We start from the raw sequence: 25074 nt of genomic DNA on the forward strand, positions 1-25074 counted from the left end.
CAGGCAGGTCTCTTGTGTGGGTGGGTGGGTGGCTCTTCTGTGGGTAGGGGTTGAAAGTTGGATGTAGTAGGGGATTAATGAAGTTAAAGGTTGGATGGATAATATCCACATAGCAAGGTGTCGTGGTCAGAGCTGGCCTATGTTGTAGCCAAGGAAGAAAGTAGGTAAGTGATTGCTGTTCAGGTCAGTAAGCTGTGGCCATAACTCACTCCAAGATTAGAAAAAGCATTAAATGCATGTTGCTGAACAGGAAAGGCTGCATCTAATGTCCTGCAGTCCTCACAGGAGGCAACAAGGAAGGTGACTGGGTGCTTTGAGCAGGGGTTGAAGGAGATGGCAAATTGCCTCTTGATGGTGAGAGGTCGGTCTGATCTCCAAAATGCAGGAAAGGAGAGGGGTGAAACAAGGAGGATCTAGTGACCTTCCTAAATAGAATCGGGCATACAAGGGACCCTGCTCTTCCTACCCAAATCAATGCCGCGCGGTGGAGCCTGTCTCCATATTCCTGACCTCTCCCAGATACCATGTCTTTCACAGTATCAGACTGGATTACTGGTCTCCTCTTCATCCTCAGATCGGTGCACAACCAAAGGCATAATTTATCGGAGAAGTATGTCACAATGAATGCGTCTGTATGTATTAACCACTGGTTTGTTTGTTTGACACTGATCTTCTACCAATATGCCCCAGCAAGTGTTGCGTTTTATAAATAAAACATAAAGATGTCCTTGGGCATTGCAGATGGCTAGGAGACTGTGGCTGAGGAGGGTAATACAAATGTTCAGTGGGCTTGGGTGACTGCAGCGAGACGAGTGCAGTCCAATAAACCAAGCACACGCGAGAGTGATGCAGCATGGAACGCCAGTGCCGTGCACTCTCTCCCCTGTATAGACTGTAACGTGGTGATGAGCTGCTGCAAGCGACTGACAAAATACCACAGCATCCGGTGAAGGCATCCGAAATGGCTTGCAGTGAAGGCAAAAGAGTTCCGCAAAGATCCGGTCATCAGAAACCAGGTGCAGCAAGTACTTTGACATGGTTGGGCAAAGCGGTAGTCTGCTAAGTGATGTGAGCTCACTCTTCTCATCTAGGACCATAGCAAGGATCAAAGTGAATGCGACAGCCAGTCACCCCAGCATCCCTCTATTAGCTATAGTAGACACAGTTATCCTTTGTCTCAATACACTCTCTGTAGCTCATGACTGAAAATGCAGAGGCCCTCGAGCACATAGCACTAGCTCCTTTTTTCCAGAGCATCTCCAAGGTGGGATTGCCACAACTGTCACAAACGCTGGACGCGTTCATGTGCCGCATGAGGGGAAATTAAGGCTTCAAAATGGAGGTGGGTGAATGCATAGTGAAGACAGCTCTGCAATATGTCTTGAAATCAGTAAAGGTGGTAGAAAAGACAAGGGAGCTTTCTTCCCAGAGATATGAGGGAAGGTGACAAAGTGTTTTATGAGTAGTGGGGTGAGACACCTGGAGAGATCAAGTGCATAATAACTCTTCCTTTTGAACAGGGAAGTGTTGAGAGCAGCTGCAGGCTGGTGGCAAGAGAGGACAAACCTATTCCTTCCTGTGGAGGAAATTAAAGGGTACATCTGGAGGGGAGGCGATGCGTAGAGGCAACCTCTATTAGATTTCCCACTCTGGAAAAGGAAGGTGAGAATTCACCTGCGTTTATTGCGATAGTGTGGCAGAAGAAGCGAGATACATTCTATGCCCTGCGTATCCTCTCGATCACCAATCCTCATGCTGCATATATTTCACTGCCGCAGTGCAGGGGAAACAAGTTTGTGTATGGTGCAAAGGTTCTACAAAATATAAAATTGCATATGATGCTTCTATTACCAACCCTAGCTTGGCTAACTCCGGGTATAACTGGCGCCAGCAACTCATCCTCATATTTTGTGAAGATTGTGACATATATGGTAGCTATGCCGCCACACGCTACTACAGTACCGCCAGTAGAAAGTCAACCTTGTGTTTTTAAAAATACTCCTACAGCGCCTAGAGACACGGCGTCTAGGCTATAAAAGATAATAAATTATTAAATAACAAAACGTATATGTGTCCAAAAAAAATCATAAGTAGTACGTGTAAAATTGTCTCTTTGTTCATGGGTGGTCACCAAAATTAGGTTGTAGGTGATCATACATATTGCACAGAAATTATAATTAACAGTTTCATGAAGTAAAAACATTTAAAACAAATATAATTCTGTAGCCAAGTCTACCAAAGGCCTCGGGCATTGGGTCTCCGACAAAGTTTAATGTCAAAGTATTCATCATTCCCCAGTCAAAGGTTTTACCTGGTGAAGAAATTTCGTCCATACTTCTGCCAGTGTTCTTTCAGGATCTCCTCAATGCTTTGTTTGCGTGTAGCAATAATGGACAACCAAGCCAGGACAGCCCAGAGCCCATCTTTTTCACGAATATGATCTGAGCCTAAAAAAATATACAAGTCAAAATCGAACAGTCAGCAAAAATGCATAACTTGCAACACAAAACATGTCTGAGACTTGTACGCAGTTCACTGAAGATAAATACACTTCCTCGGCATAAATAGCAGTGGCTGCAAAGTGAAATGTTGGCAGTAATAACTAAATACTGCGAGATGCGACTAAAATGCTTAAGGAATGGAGTACTTTTGCAAACCGAAAGTAAATATTTATAATCTTAAAGCGCACCACCCAAACTGTTGAAGTCCTCAGTCGCCTCCTCAATCTGACAAAGTAGTGTCTGGTTAAGTCTTGGAACTAGGCAGAGGTCTTAAAGCCCCAACCCCAATGCAGACCCACACAGGGGCTCGAGGCCCCTTTACACACTGTGACATGCCACGTTGGCTTGTCGTACAAGAGGCCACGGAAAACGTGTTCAACTTAAACCTGAAAATGCCTAACAAAATGCCCTGAAACAGAAAAATATGTAGATCAGGACAAAGTGACAATTAACACCAGTAGTTTTGTTTTTCTGTTTTGCTTTTTTGGCGGGGGTGTACTCTTTTCACCTCGAAGGGTTTAATTGGTTAATAATAAATTTCAAATAACCAATTAAACTATATAAAACAGTAAAAAATTGGTTTATGCTCAAGAAAAACCTTACATATAATTGAGGACGACTAGCGGGAAAGTTCCGCTGTTGCCAATAAATAAGCTAGATCTTAGTACTAAATGGGAATTGAGGTAAAAGAGCAACGTAAATGTGTATTTTAAGGCACCCTTTAGTGTTATCCGGTATTGAACTGGCTATATCCCCATGGCAAAAAACGGGATGGCCTTGGTCTGAGACGTAGGTTGCATGAAACAAACTGAATCAGGAGTAGTCTGCCATCCAGAGGGCTGGAGGAGGAGTGTACAGTGCACCTTATAACTTACAACTAGACCGCTGCAGAGCTGTAGCAGCATCTCTGTGGAACTCTGGTGTACTGCCATGTGTAAGTGAGCATTTGTTGGGTTGAAGGGCATAACCCAACAAATATTAGAGCAGAAATCACTGAATAACGGAAAGTATTGTTTTAGCACTTCTTTCATTGCCACGTGTGCGTAACATGTTTTAATGCAAACAGGTCCCTAAAATACATTAGGTGTTAAATTGAACAATCATTGTCTGAACTCATTTACGCCAGGTGTGCCCAAAAGTTGCAATAGTAAAGACTAAGCACTGCATAAATCTTCTAAAATACTGAGCCAGATGCTCCCACGCTGGCTAATCCGGGCTTTACTCTTCCGAATACATCTTGGCCCAATTGCTGTCCATTCTCCCCACAATAGCTGTAGAGCCGATCTGCAGTCCAAAAGTCAGGGAGCCTGGACTGTATCACCCCTTCAAAAGCTGGGTAGCCACACCTGCTTCTTGCCTCCACTGCCTAACCTGCATTTCTTTTCCAACAGGGGCACAGTTTGACCGGCATCCCCTGTCTAACAGCTGTGAGGCGTGCCCTGCATCTCCCTTCCAAAGATGCACAACCGGACCTGCATCTCTCTCCCAGATGCTTCTCGGAAGCATAGTAGAACGGGATACTGGGTTTCTATATAGTTCCAGCTGTGTCAAAGTCCAGCCACAATTGTTTTCTTCATTGACGTCAATGGGCAGGTGTTACATTGTTAATTCCACATCATCAACAAAAAACAGGTTTGTTTCACCCCTTGACTGCTCTATTGATGTATAAGCATCATACAAAGTTGTGCCACATATGCCATTCAAATACATCTTGGGCACAAGACAGAAATGCTAAGGAAAGTGTCCCTAAAAAAAAAAAAATACACTGCAGAAAGTACCCGGCACTATGTAGACCACTGACAATCAATGGGTAAAATGAGGAAAAGCATTGGGTGGAAAGTAGGGGTAACCATATGGCATGGAAGTAAATTCTGGGCAGTAACAGCACACAATCAGGACAAAGGGTCAAAAATTCAGGACAAAACTTCATGATAAAAAGCTCATTACACATGCAGCTAAAGAGGTCAAACAAGAAAATAAAAGTAAGTAAAAGACGGCGGACACAAGTACGAATCAATATAGGTTCACGTTCTTACATTTCTATACTAAAGAGTGGTTTTGATCAAACATTCCTTATTTAAGGAGTACAAAACAGCAAATATATGTACATTAAACAAAAGCTGGCATCTGATCAAAGGTTCTGCCCTCCTGCTCTGAATTATGCTAGAAGTAGTGCTCTGTTGCTGAGCATGATCTTAGAGCAGATAGGCAAAAGCACTACTAGCTCTAGATTGAAAGAGTACTTTTGTATGCTGCAGTGACAGACTTCAGAAGTTGTCTGTTTCCAAGACAAAGGGAATAGAAATCTAAGCATGAGTATTTCAGATGAACCTGGATCTGCAACTCAGCTTTAACAAGTTCAAAATCACACCTATCGCCTTGAAACATGCCGGGGGTGAGAAGAAGCTGATCTCAGAAAATGAATCCGGAAACGTAAGGAGGTTTATTTGAACTATGCAACACTGCATCTGGTCGAAGCCAGGAATAGACATCCACTGCCCCGGCAGCTAATACTGTCTGCATCACAAATTCCAGCTCACGTATTATTCAGGCATCTCCTGCAGGGTTACATGCTTCATCATATCACTCCTGTACCTAAAAAGTTCATGGTAAACACTAAATAGGGGAAGTCTACTTATCACAAGGACCAGTCTAGGATATGACATGAAGAATATGGCTAGATGTCATTTAGCATGTTAGTAAGCCTTCATAGGTTCGGCAGACAAAGGAGTAGAGAGAGAAAGAGATGCAATTTGCCACTAAACATAGTTTGGGGCTAGATTTGAGTACAACCTTTAGAATTCTATGGTCAACTGATTTGTTACATCTCTTTGTATCACACAGAACATCTTAAAATGTAATAAAAAGAAAAGCAAGCAAACACATTTAAGGAAGGGGGTACTAATTGATTGGACCCTTTAGGGACTTTATTTCTATCTAAAACTTGCCTTGGGGATTCACCTGGTCCCAATATTACTACTGTAGATCCTCAGGACACCCAGAGTATCAGAAAAGAACAGCCTAATCATGCTTGCAGATTTTTTCCCCCCCAAATTATGTTATCCCCAGTATTTCCTCTTCCGGTCATCTCATCTATTGGCCTCTTAACCCATCCATGAATGTTGGCACTTTCATAGCAGAAAACGTCTCACCTTCTATGCTAAAGTACTCCAATCTTCTTTTCCTGGAGATTTTGATATTTGGAGTGAAATTACTGAGGAACAAACAAGCAGTTCAGTTCATGCCTGGACACATTGGGCTTAATTCAATGAGTCTTCTAGCCAACGCATAAGGCGGGGCATATCCAGTACCCTTTAAAAAAAAAAGTTGTTAACCAAGGTGATGGGCATATACTCTACTAGGGCTTTTTACTGGATTTACCACTTCACAGCCCTTTCTACTTTTTCTATCTATCCTTTTAAAGCAAGGCTCACCTCTGACATGTGTAGCAAATAGCTGCATTATGGGCCAAATTTATTTTTACTCGTGTTTAACACAGTCTTGCAAAATCACCTTGCACTCTAAACATCTATTTTAGGCATGAATGTTAACACAGAACATTTTATTGGTTGGATTACATCTGCAGTAGCAGGACCGGCCTTATCGCTGGGGTGCTTCATGCCACAATCTTTTTTGGAACCCCCATGACCTCCTACTCTGGTTCCCTCACTACTTCCCAGCAAAAGTGCCCCCCATCTTTCCATAGCCCCTCCAAGCCGGCCCTGTGCAGTAGATACGATTACCCCATGTGTTCTTATAGGGATGCGTTCTTATAGGGCTATTTACACGGCTCAGTGCTACTCAGAGGGATTGTATTCAGCCCAGAGGTTGTGTAAAGCACTGTAAGTGTCATGGAAGACAAACTATAATCCAATCGAAAAACAGCCATACACAAAGGAACTCCAAGTTTATACACAACTCAGCAGAAAAACCATTATTATTGCAGATTCTCCCATAGAAATTTAAGAATGTAAATAGCCCGCCCCAGTTTCCTCCTGTATTCCTTACTCAATAAAAAATTACGTACATCCATCTCCCTTTTTTCTTAATAAAAAACACTGTATGTATCATTCATTGTAGGAACGAGGATCCTTCATTAACAGTAATATTTTATCCCAACTGGTACATCTCATTATAGCCTGTTGCGGCTCAATCCCACAAGCAATGTAAAGAGAGAGGGAAGGAGAGAAGAGGAAAGAAAAAAGAAAGAGCAAAAAGGAGAGCAAAACAAAAAATGTGAGAGAATGTGGAAAGACTAAACCCAAAGAAAGAACAAAGAAAAAAAGAGACAAAGACATAAACAAAGCAAAAACGAGAGAGAGAAAGAAAGTCAGAACTGACTTGAGCATGTTAAGAACCAAGAGAAGTGACATAATTACCTCCCTAGGCACCAATAAAATTACGGACAAAGGTCGTGCGTTACAGGAATGATTATGAAGAAAGCACATTTCTCCAAAACAACAAACTGTTTGTGTAAATAAAAGGCAGGTGATAAGTACTTGCAGGGCCACTGGAATTATGCGATTCTCTGGCCATGGCGTTTTCTGCATAACTATGGATTTGCTGCATTTGCCACATAATCCTGCCACATCTGTTGCATAATCTGCTGTTTTGAACAAAAACAGTTGTTTCTAGGTCAAATGGATCAAAAGTAAAAAAGACATGGCAACGTGATACCACGCCGTGGAAGCCCCTTTGCAGAGGTTGAATGGTCATCTTTCAGTTGTTTATAGCTGTGTTTGGGCGTCACACTTGTCCTGGTGAAAAAATTCCCAGATAGTGTCACCGTTTGCAAAATAATGAAGTAATATAGTCACAAAATATGACGCACTACGCCACATAAATTGCCTTTTTTTCTGCATAATTTAAACAACTCTGCCTTACAATTAGTCCTCCCCCTGCCACATGACTCCTGTGGTTCTGGTCATTGCCCTCTCACAAGTACATCCTTCTCCCTCAAGGAACGAAAATATGTAAAAACAGGCAAATGTCTGGAATTTATTTTGAGATACAAGATGTTTATAGATTAAATGTTATGTACAGTTAAAAATGGAAAGGTTTTTAGCAAACCTGTGTAAATATGTTATTTCACATTTGGTTGTACAAAGCTACTGAAAGCCACACTGAGTCTGCCTCTACTTTTAATCAAAGACATAACCATTAAATAGATCTCGCTGCCTTGAGTTGAGCTCATTTCAGTAATTGAGGATTGAACTGTGTAAATATATTTCCTACAAAGAAAACACTAGAAGTGTTATTATGACCACCAGAGTTTCAAAAACTAGTTCAGAGTTGCAGTTTACGTAATCCCCCCAGGATCCTCTGCTAGGCAAGTGGAGGGGGGCCCCCACTTCCTGCTCAAGCCAACGAGCGCGCCTTCCTGCGTAGGAGGACTGCTCATTTCAAGACAAAATGAAACCCGCACACTGACATTGTACATGTAAATTAATGAGAAACAGTTTTTTTTTCTTTTACTTGACATTGCAAACAACTTGAGCAATTTTACAGAATCATCTAATGCCTGCATGCACTTGTTTCTCGAAATAAATTGCTTATTTAGGTGAAACATTTGCGGTAAATAAAATCAAATTTATACAGCTGCATAAAAAATAAAAATAAAAAAATAAATAAAAAAAATGTCACTTACCAGTACCAAAACTTTCCTCGCCACAAAGGGACAATTTGTTTGCATCCATCAAATTTCCAAAGAATTTCCAGCCTGTTGGGGTTTCATACAATGCGATCTTTGTTGCTTTAGCAACCCTGGTAAAGTAGAAATTTGGAGTTAGTTATACAACTGTGGACTGGTACATGGTGTGCTTCAAGCAGATGTCTTCCTCAAGGTGTAGGAAAGATTCTGAAAACTCAATGGATTCATCAGTTTGTGAAGTGTGGTCTAATCATCTTCGCTAACGAACTTCAAATTGCTGAAGAGTGCTGAATAACAGACGTACCTCACTTGTTGCAAGACTGTGGGGGTTATTACAACTTTGGAGGAGGTGGTAATCCGTCCCAAAAGTGACGGTAAAGTGACGGATATACCACCAGCCGTATTACAAGTTCCATAGGATATAATGGACTCGTAATACGGCTGGTGGTATATCTGTCACTTTACTGTCACTTTTGGGACGGATTAACACCTCCTCCAAAGTTGTAATAACCCCCTAAGTGTGTAAGAATGTTTTCTTTACAGTGCTAAACCCTACATCATTTACATAACCTTTTTCACTCCCAAAAAAACAGTGCTTGATAGTTACATTTTTAAGCAAGCAATGACAAAACCAATAGGCTTGACTTCTGTATAGTGTATGTCATAGACATACAATGCACTGGTACTCCAACACCTTATTTTTACTGTTGTTCTTTATAAAGCACCAACTACAAATAAATATATTGGCTTCTAGTGAGACTCAAATGAGAAAAAAAATTAACACACAAATGGTGTGGTGAATCAAGAACCCGACTGAGCTCAACATTACTGACCTTCAATGGAAGGGATTTAAGGATGGCAATATTGACGGGGGTATCTCAGTGGCTGGAAGAAGCATGCACATGTATATATGTGGTCTACCAAGTGTAATACTGTACACATCTTACACAACTTTGTTTACTCAGACAGGAGTAGAAGAGTTGCAGGGGACATCTTTAAGGCTTTTATATAGTGAATGCATTTATGGAGTGGGTAGGCACACCAACATGCACTTATCAACACTGCTATGGTAACTCATTTTCATAAAATCCAACAAACATACAGGCATTCATGCACAGAAACATGCGTACTCGCGTCCAGCTGAGGGCACCGTAGGATTTGTATCAGAGATTGCAAGGTGACATGAGATGAGCATCAGAGGAGCACAAGTCTATGTGCAACAGGGAGCACTGCTGATGTACCACAGGTGGGCAATGAGTGATGTGCCACAGGAGGGCAGTGGGCAACTTACAGCTCAGGGGCACAGGATGTGTGCATTATTGGGGTATAGGAAATTGTAACTGAACACTAGGAGTGTGGGAGAAACGTTGATGGCCACGTCATATGTAACATTTTCACACAGTACTGTGTTTTATGTCAGCAGGGGTTAAAGTCGCTGTTTTTTTTTCTTCTTTGTTTATAGAAAGCATAATGGTAAATCCAAATCTAGAAGTCTCAAAATGCAGGGCTCTAGTGGCCAACAAACAGAACTATTTGAAGGTGTCAGACATGACGTGTCCCACTTGCCAGCTACGTACATGGATGTATGACAATTTTACTTTTTTCACCCTGAAAATGTTCTCTGCTTTTTCACTGGTCAACAGTTGAACCAAAAGCGCCTATCAACTAAAGTTTTCTTTTATCATAATCCTTTGCCCATGGTCATTTTAAACTTGTATTCCTGCAGACACAAAGAAGTACTTCTAACAAATCAATGTCATTGGATATGCAAAAGTAGGCAGTCTGTTCCGGAAATGCACTACCTCACAGGAATAATTTCTAGGAAAACTTGACTGGACTGACAAACCAAGGAACATAACAAGCTGTTTTAAAATAGTACAGTGAGGAAGCAAAAAATCAATTATTGAAACAGGATACTGCAGCTCAACCAACTGCAAAGCCCATACTGGGTTTTAGCCGCATTAGAAGGTGACTTAAAAGATGTAAGCCTATCTTTGAACGCATGATAAAAACAACAGGTTGGTAATTAACTCAATGTATAGTTTTAACTGAATGTGTATAGATCCGTCTTACATTAAAATGCTTGCAATTTCTAAGTCAATGAGGTCTGTTTTAATTGATGAAATAAAAGTCCCATATTAATGTTACCGGTCAGGATGTATAACTTGTATGAAAAATAATATGCCTACAGGTATTTCATTACTTTTCTATTGCTAGAAAAATAAACGCAAATAATGATAGTCTTCTTAACGTAATAGAAGGTGGGACTAAGTTATTCGTCGTCGGTATCCTTGTCTGTGGTGGGTACTAAATCTTCCCACAGATTCCTCACTTGGTTATTCCTAAGCAGCAGACTGGATCTGGAAAGCTTTTCCCTTGACAGCAACTCTCCGGCACCACTATGTGCAGCTACTGAACCCCAGTTGAAGCACTGGCGATCTAGGAAGGGATAACAACTGGCCTACAGGTGGTGCTATGCTTTGTGCTGGCATCAGCTCATGGTTTTCCATGTGTAACAGGCACCGGTCCACAACCCCCTTTAGTTTTTATTGAATTCTTCAAAATTCAAACAGCACTTGTTAAGGCAGACTAAGTTAAGAGTTGCCCACTGAGGTTTTGGGGTTTTAATCCTGCCAACAGTGTTGCAAGCAGATGTCCCTGTCCAAGATGGACAGCATCTGCATATGGTACGTGGGCTTGATCATGAAGCCTAGATGTGGGATTCTGTGCCTCCATGCAAACGAAGGGCATCGGGAGCAGGAGGACCAGGGGCGGCTCCTCAGTTATGTTTATTATCCTTTTGTTCCAAAACTATGTTTATTATCCTTTTGTTCTGAAAGGGGCAGGGCCATGGGCGTGACTAGCAGTTGGAGGGGGGTAGTGCACAGCACTCTCCCTCACTGTGTATTTATGTTTGGCCGCCCGTCTTGGGCCGGCCAAACACACATGCACAGTAGGCTCTCTTCAGCCCAGTAACACAGTTGCTGGGCTGGAGAGAGCCTGCACAGGCTCCTAGACTGCCTGGGAGTGCCCTAGCTGGGCGCTCCCTGCCAATACTAATGCTGCTTTGAGCAGCATCAGGATTGGCCGCAGGGCAGACTGGGAGCCTGTGCCTGCAGTGACGATGGAAAGGAGAGCGGCGTGGGTCAGCAGATCAGGTACGTTTACATATTATTATTTTTTAAATAATTAAATGTATCCCTTGCTTCCTCCTCCCCACATCCCCCTCTTGTGCCTCACCCACCCCTTTTGAGCGCTGCGAGCCGCGACTGAAGAGGGCAAGATGTTCTTTGGCCAACCCAAGGATATAATCCTGTACATACAAGCCCCAGCCGGGATATATTCTTCTGAACATTATTCAGGAACAAAAGATGTGCAAAGTGGATTTAGGTATTCCTCCATCAGCTCTCAGAGATGAGTTCTATCTAATTTGAAAATTTGCATTGAACATTAGCCACATACCCAAGAGGATCACATTTGTTTTTACTAAGTCAAAATTAGGGCAAGGACTTCAACAATAAACTCAAACGTGTTTCTCCCAGAAACTGAAGGGATCAGTTTGACTTGGATTGGAGACCCTGTTTTGTGTACCATTAATCAGTCGGTGTGCCTCAGTGAGTGTAGTTTATCAGACGGATTGTTACTTTCAATGTTCATTTTGTTTTCTTTTCGAGTCTCAATGCACTTTGGGATATATATCATTGGGTATTACGTTGATGGTGTCTACAGTAACTTGTATTCTAAATACTGTAGCTTGCATTCTAAATACTTACGATCCCCACTCGATACTCTTATCGGGCCCTCCTTACACATCCATCCACTTATGGGACTGTAAGATTTTATGATGTGTGCCTTTCAATTATACATTTTTTTCAAATATGACCTTTCTTCCTTTGAAAACAAAGGCACTTTAGTCTGCCGTTTTCAACCACATAGTGACATCTGTCAATCACCTACCTACTTGAGAACCTCTCATTGAAATGCCAGACAAATGCTACAGCCTGGCTCACCGAGCTGATCTCACACTAAAGTTGATGGAGATAGAACAGTGTTACTTGGAGCTGTTGATACTGTAGAATGTTCTGTACATACAGGACCGGCTTTAGTGCTGGCGGCGCCCTGTGCAACAGTCTTTTTTGGCACCCACACCCCATGACCACCTCCTCGGATTCACTCACTACCACCCGGCAAAAGTGCCCCTCATCTCTCCATAGCCCCCCTTTCACATACATTCATTTGTTTTTAAGCGCTTGCAAAGGCAGGTTTTACTAATCCACTCAGCTATCCACATAAAATATAGTTCTGTTCTTTGCAGCAGGCATATTAACCCGCTACGCTACTTTATGGCGAACCAAAGCTGCCCCTAGACAAAACTTCCATCTCTTGCCCTAGCAGGAACATTAATTACAAGAGGTACCTTGACATTTTAATTGCTTCCTGAAGGCTGGACGCACAAGGAACTTTTCAGTAGGTGCTATCAAATCGCAAGTTTCGTATGTCATTGCTAAACACAGCGCCGCACCTGAGGTCAGCACCCCCCAATCTAGGTCAGCACCCGGTGCGGTCGCACCGCCCTAAAGCCAGCTCTGTGTGGATTTGAGAGCAAATTCTAAAAGCTTTAGTGTTTTTGAAGGCCCCATTTTACTCTGGACTACAGTTATGGGCGAAGTAGTATTCAGGTTCACAAAATGAAAAGTAAGTCAACATTTTGCCTTTACATTAGGGATCTTATTCTTTGACGTGGCCATAATTAAGCTTACTTATTTATTAGTGGCTAGTGACTAACTAAAACAGAGATGGAAAGAGCTATCACAAGGACAGACTTACCTGTCGAGAGCTCCACTGGTGGGCATGCTGCGCGCGAAGCCCCGGACTCCAGTCTGCTGGAAGTAAGGAATACTGAAGATATTGGCAGCAATGACCGCCACAGAGTCGGAGGGGTTTACGAAGAATCCATTCTTGCCAAGGATCATGTTCCGATCCTAAAAGAGACGTGGACATCATGCTTTAGATCGAGGATGCTTCACCAGAAATTCTTCGACATCCCATCGTTAGTATTCCAGAATGTCACTAACTTAAAATCGTCAGATATCTTCAGCACGGTCCACATAGGGGCTTCAGTCTCACTGTTAATATCCACATTTCAATACTTCCAAGGCTTTTACATTCAGAAATATTTTATTACTCGAACTATTCACAAACTAACTTTCAGTTTATTATTTTGTATAAAAACCCTGCAGCCAATAATCGGAAAGACAATCACCTTATGTGTTTGCATGATGGGACCAGTCTCCGGTTAGGCAGTCATGGCCATGCTGGGGTGTCAGGCCATACTGCATGTCCAGAAGCTGCCATGTGATTACAAGTACAATATTGCATTGATATTTACAACTTGTGATAAACATTGTATACAATATTTACTGTGTGTAATATTGGCAGCATGCAGTAAACACTGCAAACAGTACATAACCTACAATCACAAGTCTGCTGGATCGGCTAAAACAGGACAAATTATCACTAAAAACGACTCCATTCAAAGGCAGTTGATGAATCGTGAAAGAACACAATCGTTACACTTCATGCAACATTCCCACAGATGCACACCACCACCAACCACAATAAATGCACATCACATCCCCACCCCATTCACATAAGCCTTCACCTCGCCCCACAATACAGTGAAACCAAGCAAGGCCATTAAGATTACTGGCTTCAGGGACACACAAGCATAATTATGTTCAGTAGACCCGTTGTGAAACTTATTAAAACTGAAACTTTGTTTCAATCAGCATTGAAAAAAATTACAGGTTTGGCCTTGGTAATCCTTTGTGAGTGGTGCATTTATTTTATTTTTTATTGCAAGCATGTGTCACAAAAATAAAACTGCCACTGCCAAAACGAAATTGTCATGCGCTCGCAATAAACATTTCAAATTAAAAATAAATTAGACATTAAATATAATTTTATTAGAAATATCCCAGTGCTTCCAAGCAAGCAAGCAGGTGTATTTAGAACTGGTGCAGAAAGTCTTGTTTATTTTAATGGCCAGAACAGGAAATATGACACTAAGTGGCACAAAGAAAAAAAAAACACATTTGACCTGGAGTTACTGTAAAATGAAGATAGTTTAAACAAAAGTGAAGGACCCAAAAAATAATGACTAAACAACATTAAGAAAAAGGTATTGGCAAAGTATTAGCCTGCCAGCTCTAGCCCCAAGGTACTCTTTTTAGGTCGATATGCACATACGATCAGGAGGAATGCTGTCACCTTGTGCAAGAAAAACAATAGCTGAAGTCTGCTCAGTGGTTCCCAACCTTTTGACTCACAAGGCCCCACAATGAATCACTACTGGAATTCAGGACCCCCAAGCATTTTGTATGATTTAAATTTTAAACATTAAAACATTAATTCGCAAAAAAATACACAAACAAGTACGCACCAAATAAATACTCGAATTACTAAAGATAAAATTCTTTTATATTGAAAAAAATATGCAAAAATCGAAACATTTTAATGAGAAGGTTGGCACTTGGTTGATGCTTGGTTTTAGTTAGGAAAGTTGATTCCTCAGGTCAGAGTCTACATTTTCCAAGCGATTTCGGTTTTTACTTTTTAGGTAGAGAAGATCTGAGAAAGCTTTTTCACATAAATATGTGGTGGGGACAGGAAGTAAAGCCATAAGGGCCTCCATAGCCTCTCTGTCACATGTAATTAGTTTGTTTCATAATACCTCTCATGCCAGAGTAGGGTCTCCGAACACTTTACAGAGGATTACAAGGTGTAGGATTCATATGTCATTCACACTGGTATGCATGTTCTAAGAGTGATTGGTCTGGAGAAGCACAAACTCGGGATCAAAAGAATGGGGGGAAAAAAACATAACTTTCTAATTTGTGACATGAAGCTTGCAACCAGCTCTTTGATGGCAGCACATGGCTCACTGTGCTCGATTGCAACTTATGAATTGCAAGGTGACAAAAGAATCTGTGTGACAAAAGCAATAACCCACTGTGCTAGGCACATAAAATACTGTTCTTTGTATGATACACGTTCTTTGCAGCAGGCATATTAACCATCTGCGCTATCTTAGATGAGTCAAAACTTCCACTAGACAAAACTCCCATCTCTCTCTAGCAGGTACAATAATCAGCAGCGTTATCTTGACGCTTTTATTTTTGCCCGAAAGCAGCTGGATGTACACGGAATTTGCAGTGCTTTTAAAACTGCTGCACAAATGAAGTAATAAATATAAAAACATGCATGTGTTTCTGTCAGAGGCCCCAGTTAGAAAAGTACCTTTCTGCTGGCCCAAGCCTGTGGACCACTTGGGAATCTGTCATGGACCAATGGGGGTCCGCAGACCACAGGTTGGGAACTGCTGCTCTAGTGGGCAAAAGGAAAATGTGAATGACAGCTTACCAGATCTCTACTGGATGAGGAAGGCTGGCCCAGGTTATTTTAATTAATTTATTTATATATAGAAGATTTTCGTTTGCGCAAGACTGGCGAAAAAGCAAAAACTGACAGACCGAAAAGGACACATGCTTGCTCTTCTGAATAAAACATTTCTACATTTGCCCACCCCCTTAAAATACATGTTTTGTGATGCAAATTGCTTATGGATACCTACTCCAGGTATGCTGGAAGACTTAATGACAAGTCAAATGGAAACTTAGATGTTCTACATATATGATGTTTAATAGACAGCAAAAGATTGCTGACAACGACAAACACATTGGCAACTAACATGCTGAAGCATTTGTAATTCAGGCGAGATGGGTGGATGCTATTGCAACTGAGGACTCTTGATAAAAGCCCACTTCAATGCACTGGGTGGACAAACCACTGAGTCTTGGGAATGGTTATCAACAGTTAGTCTTAGGTACCCGACAAAGACAAACAAAACATATTTTCATGATACCACTGGACTTTCCAATGTTTTAATTCATTGAACTACTTAGCCTTATGAGGTTGATACAACTAAGCAGATAAGAAGGTCCCGCTGAGAACACTCCGTGATGCAGGCTGTGTTCAAACATTACAGGTATAGACCAAAATTTGTGTACTCAAAAGGTATTATTACTATTATTATTTTTTTTGTTTGTTTCAACATCCTGCCTTCTTAAAGAACGTCACCCTAGATCATGGGGAATACAAAGAAATGGCGGACAATGCAACAAAATGCACAAACAAAGAAAGGTTTGAAGTCAAGTGACGAGGAGAAATAGTGACAATGTGGAAGTGAAGTGTTTGCAGGAATTGAGTCCTGCCATTAAGGAGAACGGGTTTTAGGTTTTTTTGTCAAAAATAAATGTTGCTTGGAACATATTTCAGTAAATAAAGAGAATAAAGAATAGGTCTAATTATTTCTCTGTAATTTAGTGGAATGACCTTCTTGCACTCTGTACTGCTTTACAGTCCCCAGATCACATTGAATATGTTGTGTTTTTCACCATCTCACTTTCATAGCTATTTTAAGAACTCTACTAGGAAGCTTTGGTGTCTTCTGCATCTATGCACAATTATCAATTTTCTCTTTAAGCAAATTGAGGTATTGCAATTTCATGGATCTCTTCATTTTTTTTTTTACTGAGGTCATGATGCAGCAACATGCCATCCACATGCATTTTCACAGGGTTCTATGTACATGAAGAGTGCCCGAGTCTATACTGTAGAAATATCACCAAAATCATTAGGTTCTGAACCACCTCATCCGACAATCTTTCCTTCTTTCCCTACCCTGATTACTGAGTAAGTCCAACAAGCAATTCAATCCATTTGGGGCTAGACAGCTGTCACGTCTTATTCTCAAGTGTTAATTAACACCTATAAACAATTCATTTTAACACGCACTTTCAAAATATATTGGGTAAAATCCCCAAGGTCTGAAAGGCTTTTCAGACGATGAGACCATGAAATAGCCAGTGACTGTAGACAAGAGTACTATTAATATACAACCAAAAATTAATGTTTGCCCCCATCAGCCTATAAGTACCCATTAGAAACTTGTGGAAAACCAGGTGCCGCAAGAGTAATTGAATAAATTTTTATGTTTGCTAGTTTCAGAGGTGAAGGGGTGCACAACTGTGTCTATATCTCCACTTCTACTAGGACTATAAGACCAGTCAATGTCTAATTTGGTAGCAGAGAGTCTCAAAGTAGAATGGCACTTAGAAGTATAGAATGCAGTGTAACCCTTGGTGACACTACCAATCCCGTTCATCCAGAGACCTCCAAACGGCTCTTCCGTGACTATTACCATGCATTAAAGTTGCCTCTAGAAAATTCCAAAATACTATTAACTCAGAAATAAGGACCTATGTGACAGGTAACATTTGTTCTTCTTACGTATCTGGGTTGAAGCAGTCAAAGGACCAACATGAAAGGATATTTCAAAGTCTGAGGTTTTTAGGGCAGATACATCTGGTACAATATTACAGCAATATTACAAAATAAAAGTTATGTTACGCAACAGGATTTAAATAAATTACAAGAGTTCAATCCCCACCAAAATCAAGTAAACAAAGTTGAAGAGAAAACTGAGTAAAAAATAGATTTTGAGAGAAGAAAAGATAATAGATAAAAAGTAAACTGAGGTTCTACTTGTGTTGGATAAGGCACAGTGTAGCAAAGAAAGACATGCAAGTAGATCTGATGAGGGAGCTTCAAAAGATCAATATGAAGAGTGGTGGATCAGTCATCACTTGAAGACTTTAAGGTATTAGCGTGTCCACTAACTACAAGAAAAGCAGAGGAAGCATGGAAATGTTTAATTAAGTAGAATGAATTATGAGGGAAGTGGTGAAGCCAGCACCACAAACCTTGGATAAGGGTGGTGACTGCTTTTACAATGGTTGAGACAGTATTCAGAAACCTTACTTGCGTAGTAAGTAAGGAAGATTTGGGATTATTTTTAATGAATATGGAAATAAAAACAGAGTATATTCACAGAAATCATAAAGCAAGTATCGTGGAATCATAGCGAAGTATAAGAAACAACAAAGAACATCTGATGACAAAGATGTTGGATATAAAAGAACCCTTTGCTTTAGAAGAAAAAAGCATCATTTGTAGTATGACAAAAGGTCACAGCCAAATGGGAAGACAGATGAAAAATTGCTTCTGCATACAGATTACACATGTTGAGATGGAAGAGATGTACATTATAATGGTATCTCCTCTATTGACTTCTTCAAAGGAAAGCAATATACAAACTTAAGATAAAGGGGGAAATATGAACAGAAGGAACTAAAAGGAAGAAATGCACTGTTAAAGCGGCAACTGAATAAAAAAACAAATTACTGGATAAAGAGAAATACTCGAGTCACGCAGCACAGTAAATTATAAGTGGCTAATGCTCCGTAACAGGGAGACCGATGCAGTCACAAAATGTGCCTAAGCGGAATGGCGCAAGGCCATTGAAAGGCACCTGATAAATGTTTCAGATGGACCAAAAGATCAAAATATCAGCAATGTTAAGACTGAGCATAGGTACAGTAATATAGAATGCAATGCAGATTTCTGATAACAATATAGGCATGAATCTTCGCACTATGCCCGGTCTTGAAATGACGATGATTATTATAACTAACCTGATTAAATAAACCAGAGACTTAGTTGTGAAAACGTATGCAAGGTTTAATTTCTTTTATGTACTAGACTGCCTAATCGGGGAAATTGTGAATGGAGGATAAGAATCAGATAAGGCAAAAGTTACACAATATAACAAAACAAAAGTTTGTGTAATGGTTTGAAAGATGGTTTTGGCCAAAGAACTTGAAAACCCTGTAACCTCTTGTGGCATGGAGGATGTTAGGAATTAGGTAGATGGTAAGATATCATAAAAAATGGATGAGGTTGGTTGATACCATAATAGTGACAAGATTGTTAAGGTCTTCTTTAATGTATGACATTTAATGATTATGTCTCACGAACCAAAACAGCCTTTACTTACTGATATATTTTCAGTGGAGGATGATGCACCAAAGTGATCAAAATGCATTTAAGCATTACTTATAAAATAGAAAACTAATGAGTTTAAAGGACAAAGGTTAAGCTGTATGCCACGAAAAAACAGATTCATACTTCCTTAACTAAAAGATTACCCACACATCCATGAGATGAAAATTTGATAGAAGATGTTGTGGTATGCTTGAAAAGTGATCTACCAAGGCAGTGTCAGACATTACTGACCTTGATGCTACTGTGAATAATTCAACTTGATGTTTCTGTAAATTAATACATATATGTCAATGACGAGCCAGCTCCTATCGAGTGGCGTTATTAAAGTGTTAGCAATATGACATTTTTTTTTTTTTATAAAGAATTTTTATTGGTTTTGCAATTGAATAAAATAATACAAAACAAGCCAAACAGTTTTATACAGAAATAACAAGGCGCCAACGGGCACCAAACAGTGGTCAAATCCAATGCCCCAGCCAACACCCTAAATGAATAGATTGTACATGTCAATATCGACGTATCGCGTGTGTGTCCCATTTCCACCAGAGGAAATAGAGGAATGTGTGTGGATTCTACCTCCCATTGTGTCGGTCTGCGGCATCAGGGGTTAAATTGTCATGCCTTCCCACCTCCCCCAGATCTTGTGGTATTTATTCGGGCACCCTCTAGCCTCATATACGAGCTTCTCACATTGGGCACACCAATCCATCCCTCTCTTCCATTTGGTCAGGGCCGGTGCCTTATTGGCTTTCCAGTCCGCCACGATATCTCTTTTAGCCACTAGGCATGCCACCCCTAGCAAGGTTCGCTCTGCTCTGCGTAATCCCGAATCCCCCATAACCCCTAGTAGGGATATCAATGGTGTCAGCTCCATGTCCACTTGCAGGGTCAAAGAGATCTCTCGCGAGATCATCTTCCAATAAGTATTAATAGTCGAGCATGACCACACCATGTGAAAAAAGTCAGCGTCTGGGCTCATACATCGGGGACAGTCAGCTGTAGGCCGGAGCCCCGCCCTGTGCATTTTGGAGGGTGTAAGGTAGGCAGTATGGAGGTAGTAAGTCTGTATTAGTCGGAGACGTGTCGCCATGGTCAGGGTGTGGGGAGCTGCCAATGCCTCAGTCCAGTCCTCCTCTTCCACAGGGCCCACCCATCCCTCCCATTTCCGACGAAGTTCCTCCAGGGAGCAGGCAGTGGAAGTGATTAATGTGCGATATACCTAGGAAATGCCTCCCCTACCCAGATTCCCCATCAGGGCCCTCCTCTCCATAGGACTGCTTACGGGTATGTTGCCCCCTGTTTGGACCTGCGTCAGAAGTGCATGCCGTACTTGGAGATATTTGTGGAATTGTGTCTTATTTAATGCAAAGGTTTCTTGGAGATCCTCGAAGGAACGCATATGCGTGCCCTCCCATACATCACCCAGTGTAGAGATGCCTATATTATCCCATTTCTGGAATCCCTCAAGACCCGCCACCTCTCCCAAGCATGTCCCATGCCACAGTGGGGTCTGCTGAGTAGGGCGCCCCCACCATCCTGAAATCTTTTGAGCCGTCCGCCATCCCTGCAACACCACCCCTGTAACCCCAGGAGTCCCCCGTGTGATCGGACCGCCATACAGGGCGTCAAAGATCTTGGGGTAGCTCAGTGTCTGAAGTTCCAGTCGGTACGCCGGGTCTGTCCATCCCCCTCCCAACCAGTCGTTGATCACAAGTAGTTGCATCGCCAAGTGGTAGTAAAGGACATTAGACATTCCTAGGCCCCCTTCGTAGACGTCTCTGGCAAGTTTTAAGCGCTAGCCGGGGACGGGTACCACTCCACAGAAATTGGCGTGCTAGCGAGTCCATTTCTCTAAACCATTTCATGGGGATGGGGTTTGGATAATTTTGGAGGAGGTAGAGAAGCCTGGGAAGGACCATCATCTTATAGAGTGCGATTCTGCCAAGCAGGTTAAGAGGGAGGTCCTTCCACCGTTGAAGATCGTCTTTGATTCTTCTGGTTAAAGGCGTGACATTGAGCTCCCATGTTAATTCAGGGAGCGTTGAGACATGCACCCCCAGGTATTTAAAGCTATTCCTCCGCACTGGTATACTTTGTTGCCAGTCTATACAGTCTCTAGATTGATGGAGCGGAACCAACAGGGATTTTTTGGGGTTTAGGGCGAGACCCGAGGCCTCCAAGAAGATGTCTAGAATTTGCATGATACGGGGGCCGCTCCTGGCCGGGTTAGCTATGTATAGTAGGACATCGTCCGCATATAATGCCACTCGGTCTTCTGGACACGCGGGCCAAGACCAGCCCTCCATCAGAGGGTCCTCTCGAAATAACTTCGCCAGGGGTTCTATTATTAATGCAAAGAGTAAGGGGGATAGCGGGCATCCTTGTCGAGTGCCACGGCCAATCGGGAACACACCCGAGACCACTCCGTTTACCTGGACCTGAGCCGTTGGATTAGAGTAGAGCAGTCCCACAAGGCCTCGGAACTTGGGTCCAAGTCCATTTTTTTTTAATACTTGTTCAAGATAGGACCAATCCACTGTATCAAAGGCCTTCTCAAAATCAAGTAAGAGCAGCGCCAGAGGGGTGTGTGACAGGATTTTATGGTGTGCTAAGGCGAGATGTAATCGCCTGATGCAGTGCCTGGTGCTCCGCGCTGGCATGAAGCCGCATTGGTCAGGGTGCACCAAGGTGGGCATTGCCTCTTTTAATCTAGTGGCGAGGATTGACGCTAACACCTTGATCTCAGTATTGAGGAGGGAGATTGGCCGGTAAGCCGAGCAGTTTGGCGATGGGGGTTGAGTCTTTGGGATTACTACTATTGTAGCTAGGTCAACTCCTGAAGGGAAGTGACCTTTTTCCTCAGCTTCTTTATACATCTCAAGTAAGTGCGGGGCCAAAATGTCACTACATTTCCTATACAGTTCCGCAGGAAACCCATCTGGTCCTGGCGTCTTGCCTGAAGCCAGACTGGCTATCGCATTCGTTATTTCTGTGAGATCAAGTGCCTCGTCTAGCCTGTCCTTGGTCGCCTGAGAAACTCTGGCGAGTGTTATGTCATTCAAGAGGGGAGAAGCTTTTTCAACCGCAGGCCGGGGGTGCTCTGCATACAGGCGTGCATAGTAGGAAGCAAAACTCTGAGCAATCTCGATGGGTGTCTTGAGAAGGGTACCTGTATCATCTCTAATTTCGGGAATGATTCTGTTAGCTAAGGGCCGGGTGGCCAACCAGTGCAAGAGCTTCCCATTTTTGTCTCCCCATCCATATATTCGGGCAGGCGATGCCCTCCACATATGCTTCGCTGACTCAAGTGCTAAGTGTTTGATTTCTTCTCGGACCCTGGTGAGCTGCCTCAATGCGGAGACTTCGGATAAGGTCGTTTGCTGGCGTTCCAGTTTTAACACTTCAGCTTCTAGCTCGGACATTCGTGAGTCACGGGTGCGCTCACGTGCGCGCAGGAGGCACTTCGCATGTCCTCTTAAGGTAGCCTTGTAGGCAGCCCATATTGTGCCTGACGACTGGACCGTTCCCGCATTCTGTTCAAAGTACTGCGTGAGACAATCCCTAATCTCGAGGGTATAGTCCTCATCCTGTAAGAGCCATGCATTTAGGCGCCATACCGGACGTTTAGTGAGATCTACTCCACCCAGCCGAATTCGCACCGGTGCGTGGTCCGACACCCCTCGAGGCAGAATCTCTGCCCCCGTGACACCAGTGAAGTCCATGGCCGGCATAAATACTAGGTCAATTCTAGAGTGTGTCCGGTGGGCAGCAGACGTGTGCGTATATTGACGCTCCATAGGGTGCCAGGTTCTCAATACTTCACATAGGCCAAGGCTGTCGGCCCATCCCTTGAGGCCTGCGGCTCGGGTGGACCTGCCCGCAGTGACATCTCCTGACACATCTAATCTGGGGTCTAGAACCGCATTAAAGTCCCCTCCTACTATTGTGATTCCTTGGGGGAGTCCCGCTACCACCTGTCGAAGTGAGAGTAGAAAGGCGTCAAATCCCGCTGGGGGGGCATACACGCACACAAGATTCAGTGTCACCCCACGAAGTAACCCTGAGACTATAACAAATCTGCCTTGCGGATCGGATCTCGTAAATGTAACCACCATTGGTAGTGAGCGGTGGAGCAGGATAGCTACCCCCTGGATCCCCTAGAGAATCCTGCGTGGTAGACCCTATCAAATCCTCCTCGAGCCAGCATAGGGCATTTAGTTCCCATAAGGTGGGTTTCCTGCAGTAGGGCTGCCAAGGGGGAATATCTACGGAGAGTGTTAATTACTGCGGATCTTTTGATCTTATCTAGCAGCCCGTTCACATTCCATGAGATGATTTGTGTCAATGGGGACCAGGCGTGAGTCGCGTAGGAGTCTTACGGTGTTGGGTGTCAGTCAGTGGACAAAGGAATGACCAGTTAAAACTTAACAGTGCAATACTCAAAATATACCTATCTAACCCTAACTTACCCTTCTTCCCCCAAAACCACCCCCCTCCCCATACTCCCACCCAGGAAGCATCTGTCGCCCTAACAATCAACCAGAACAAAACAGCCATATGGGCTGCCATAAGAGTGGAGTGGTGGACCCCTCCATTAGGTCGGATCATTTACAACTAATCACGAAAAGTCATGCCATACTTTACAAGTCTTAAGGAAAGCCCATATTCCCGATGCAGCCCATCACGGATTTCCTCGAGATGGACCGGGCCCTTCGGCCCCCCCCACACACGCTCCGTTCGGGGCTTCGTGCAGCATGTCAACCAAGCGCCGGGGATTGACTCAGGCGGTCATCGTCTCCAGTCTGCGTCTGAATCCGCCCCTCTGGAGACCCAACAGGCAACCCCCCTCTCCGTGAGCCCGTCTCTCCCACCGTCTCCTCACCCATGGGAGCGTCCGAGTTTCCTCGTCTTCCTCTCCGAGACCTAGTGCGCTTACGGCCCCTCCAGGGCCCCCCAGCGGGGGGGATCCGCCCGGGAGGGCTCCCCTCTCCCCGCAGCGGACCCCTTTCGAGCCCCAACGCCCTCCTCAGTTAGCCAATCCCACGCCTCCTCCGGGGAGTCGAAGAAGTACGCCTTGCCCGCCATAATGACTTTAAGTCTCGCAGGAAAGAGGAGCATATACTAAAGTTGCATCGCCCTAAGTTTTTGTTTAACTTGCTCATATGAGCGGCGACGGGCCTGAACCTCCCTGGTGTAGTCCGGGAATACTAGGATTTTGTGGTTTTCCCACTGGAGATTTTCGGAGCGCCTAGCCTCCTTAAGGATATTGTCACGGTCTCTAAAGTTGAGGATTCGGGCAATCATCGGGCGTTTTGGACCGCCCGGAGGGGGGCGTGGGGCAAGGGCCCTGTGAGCACGTTCCACTGCAAACCAGGGTGAAAGAGTTTGGTCTGGCATCCAATTTTTGATCCACCGCTCTAAGAATTCTGTGGCTTTGTCTTCCTCCGAGCCTTCCGGGAATCCTACAAAACGTAGGTTGTTTCGTCTCGATCGGTTTTCTGCATCTTCCGCCCGGCGGTGTAGTTCGGATGTTCGCGTCTGTAACTGGGCCACCTTGGTCCTAAGGTCAGCTATCTCGTCCTCGTTGTGGGAGACTCGGCCCTCCACGTCAGTGATACGATTTACCGCGTTTCTGAGGTCCTGCCTGATGAGGCCCATGTCCTCGCGCACCTCCCCGATTTTAGTCTCCACAGCTGTTTGCGATGATTGAATTGCCAGGAGAATGGCATTTACTCCGTCTGGTACCAGGCCCCCCGCTGCCGTCTCTCCGTCTCCTCTAGGGCCTGTTGGAGTTGTAAATTGATCAATCTTTTGCTGAGAGGGCGGGGGATGTTTATTCGCTCTATCCTTCCCCATTTTGTCTCGGAGGGAGGGGATGGAGTGTCTAGTTCAAATTATGCAGCTCTTCTGTCCAAATTCTACACCCTAGACGCATCCACAGGGAAGGTCCCAAAGGAG

General features: G+C 43.3%; 1 protein-coding gene across 2 annotated transcripts in view; it reads right to left on the reverse strand.

Moving 5' to 3' along the window:
• PGM1 (phosphoglucomutase 1) overlaps nucleotides 1-25074 on the reverse strand; it is a 206461-nt gene that overhangs the window by 40716 nt on the left and 140671 nt on the right. For both annotated transcript variants that reach the window (XM_069232521.1, XM_069232520.1), the window contains exons 6-8: nucleotides 12979-13133; nucleotides 8149-8264; nucleotides 2312-2447 (exon numbers count right to left, since the gene is read on the reverse strand). In XM_069232521.1, coding sequence (XP_069088622.1) covers nucleotides 2312-2447; nucleotides 8149-8264; nucleotides 12979-13133 — 407 coding nt within the window. The remainder of the gene's footprint in view (nucleotides 1-2311; nucleotides 2448-8148; nucleotides 8265-12978; nucleotides 13134-25074) is intronic.

The sequence above is a fragment of the Pleurodeles waltl genome, chromosome 4_2 (assembly GCF_031143425.1).
Source record: "Pleurodeles waltl isolate 20211129_DDA chromosome 4_2, aPleWal1.hap1.20221129, whole genome shotgun sequence".
Classification (NCBI taxonomy): Eukaryota; Metazoa; Chordata; class Amphibia; order Caudata; family Salamandridae; genus Pleurodeles; species Pleurodeles waltl.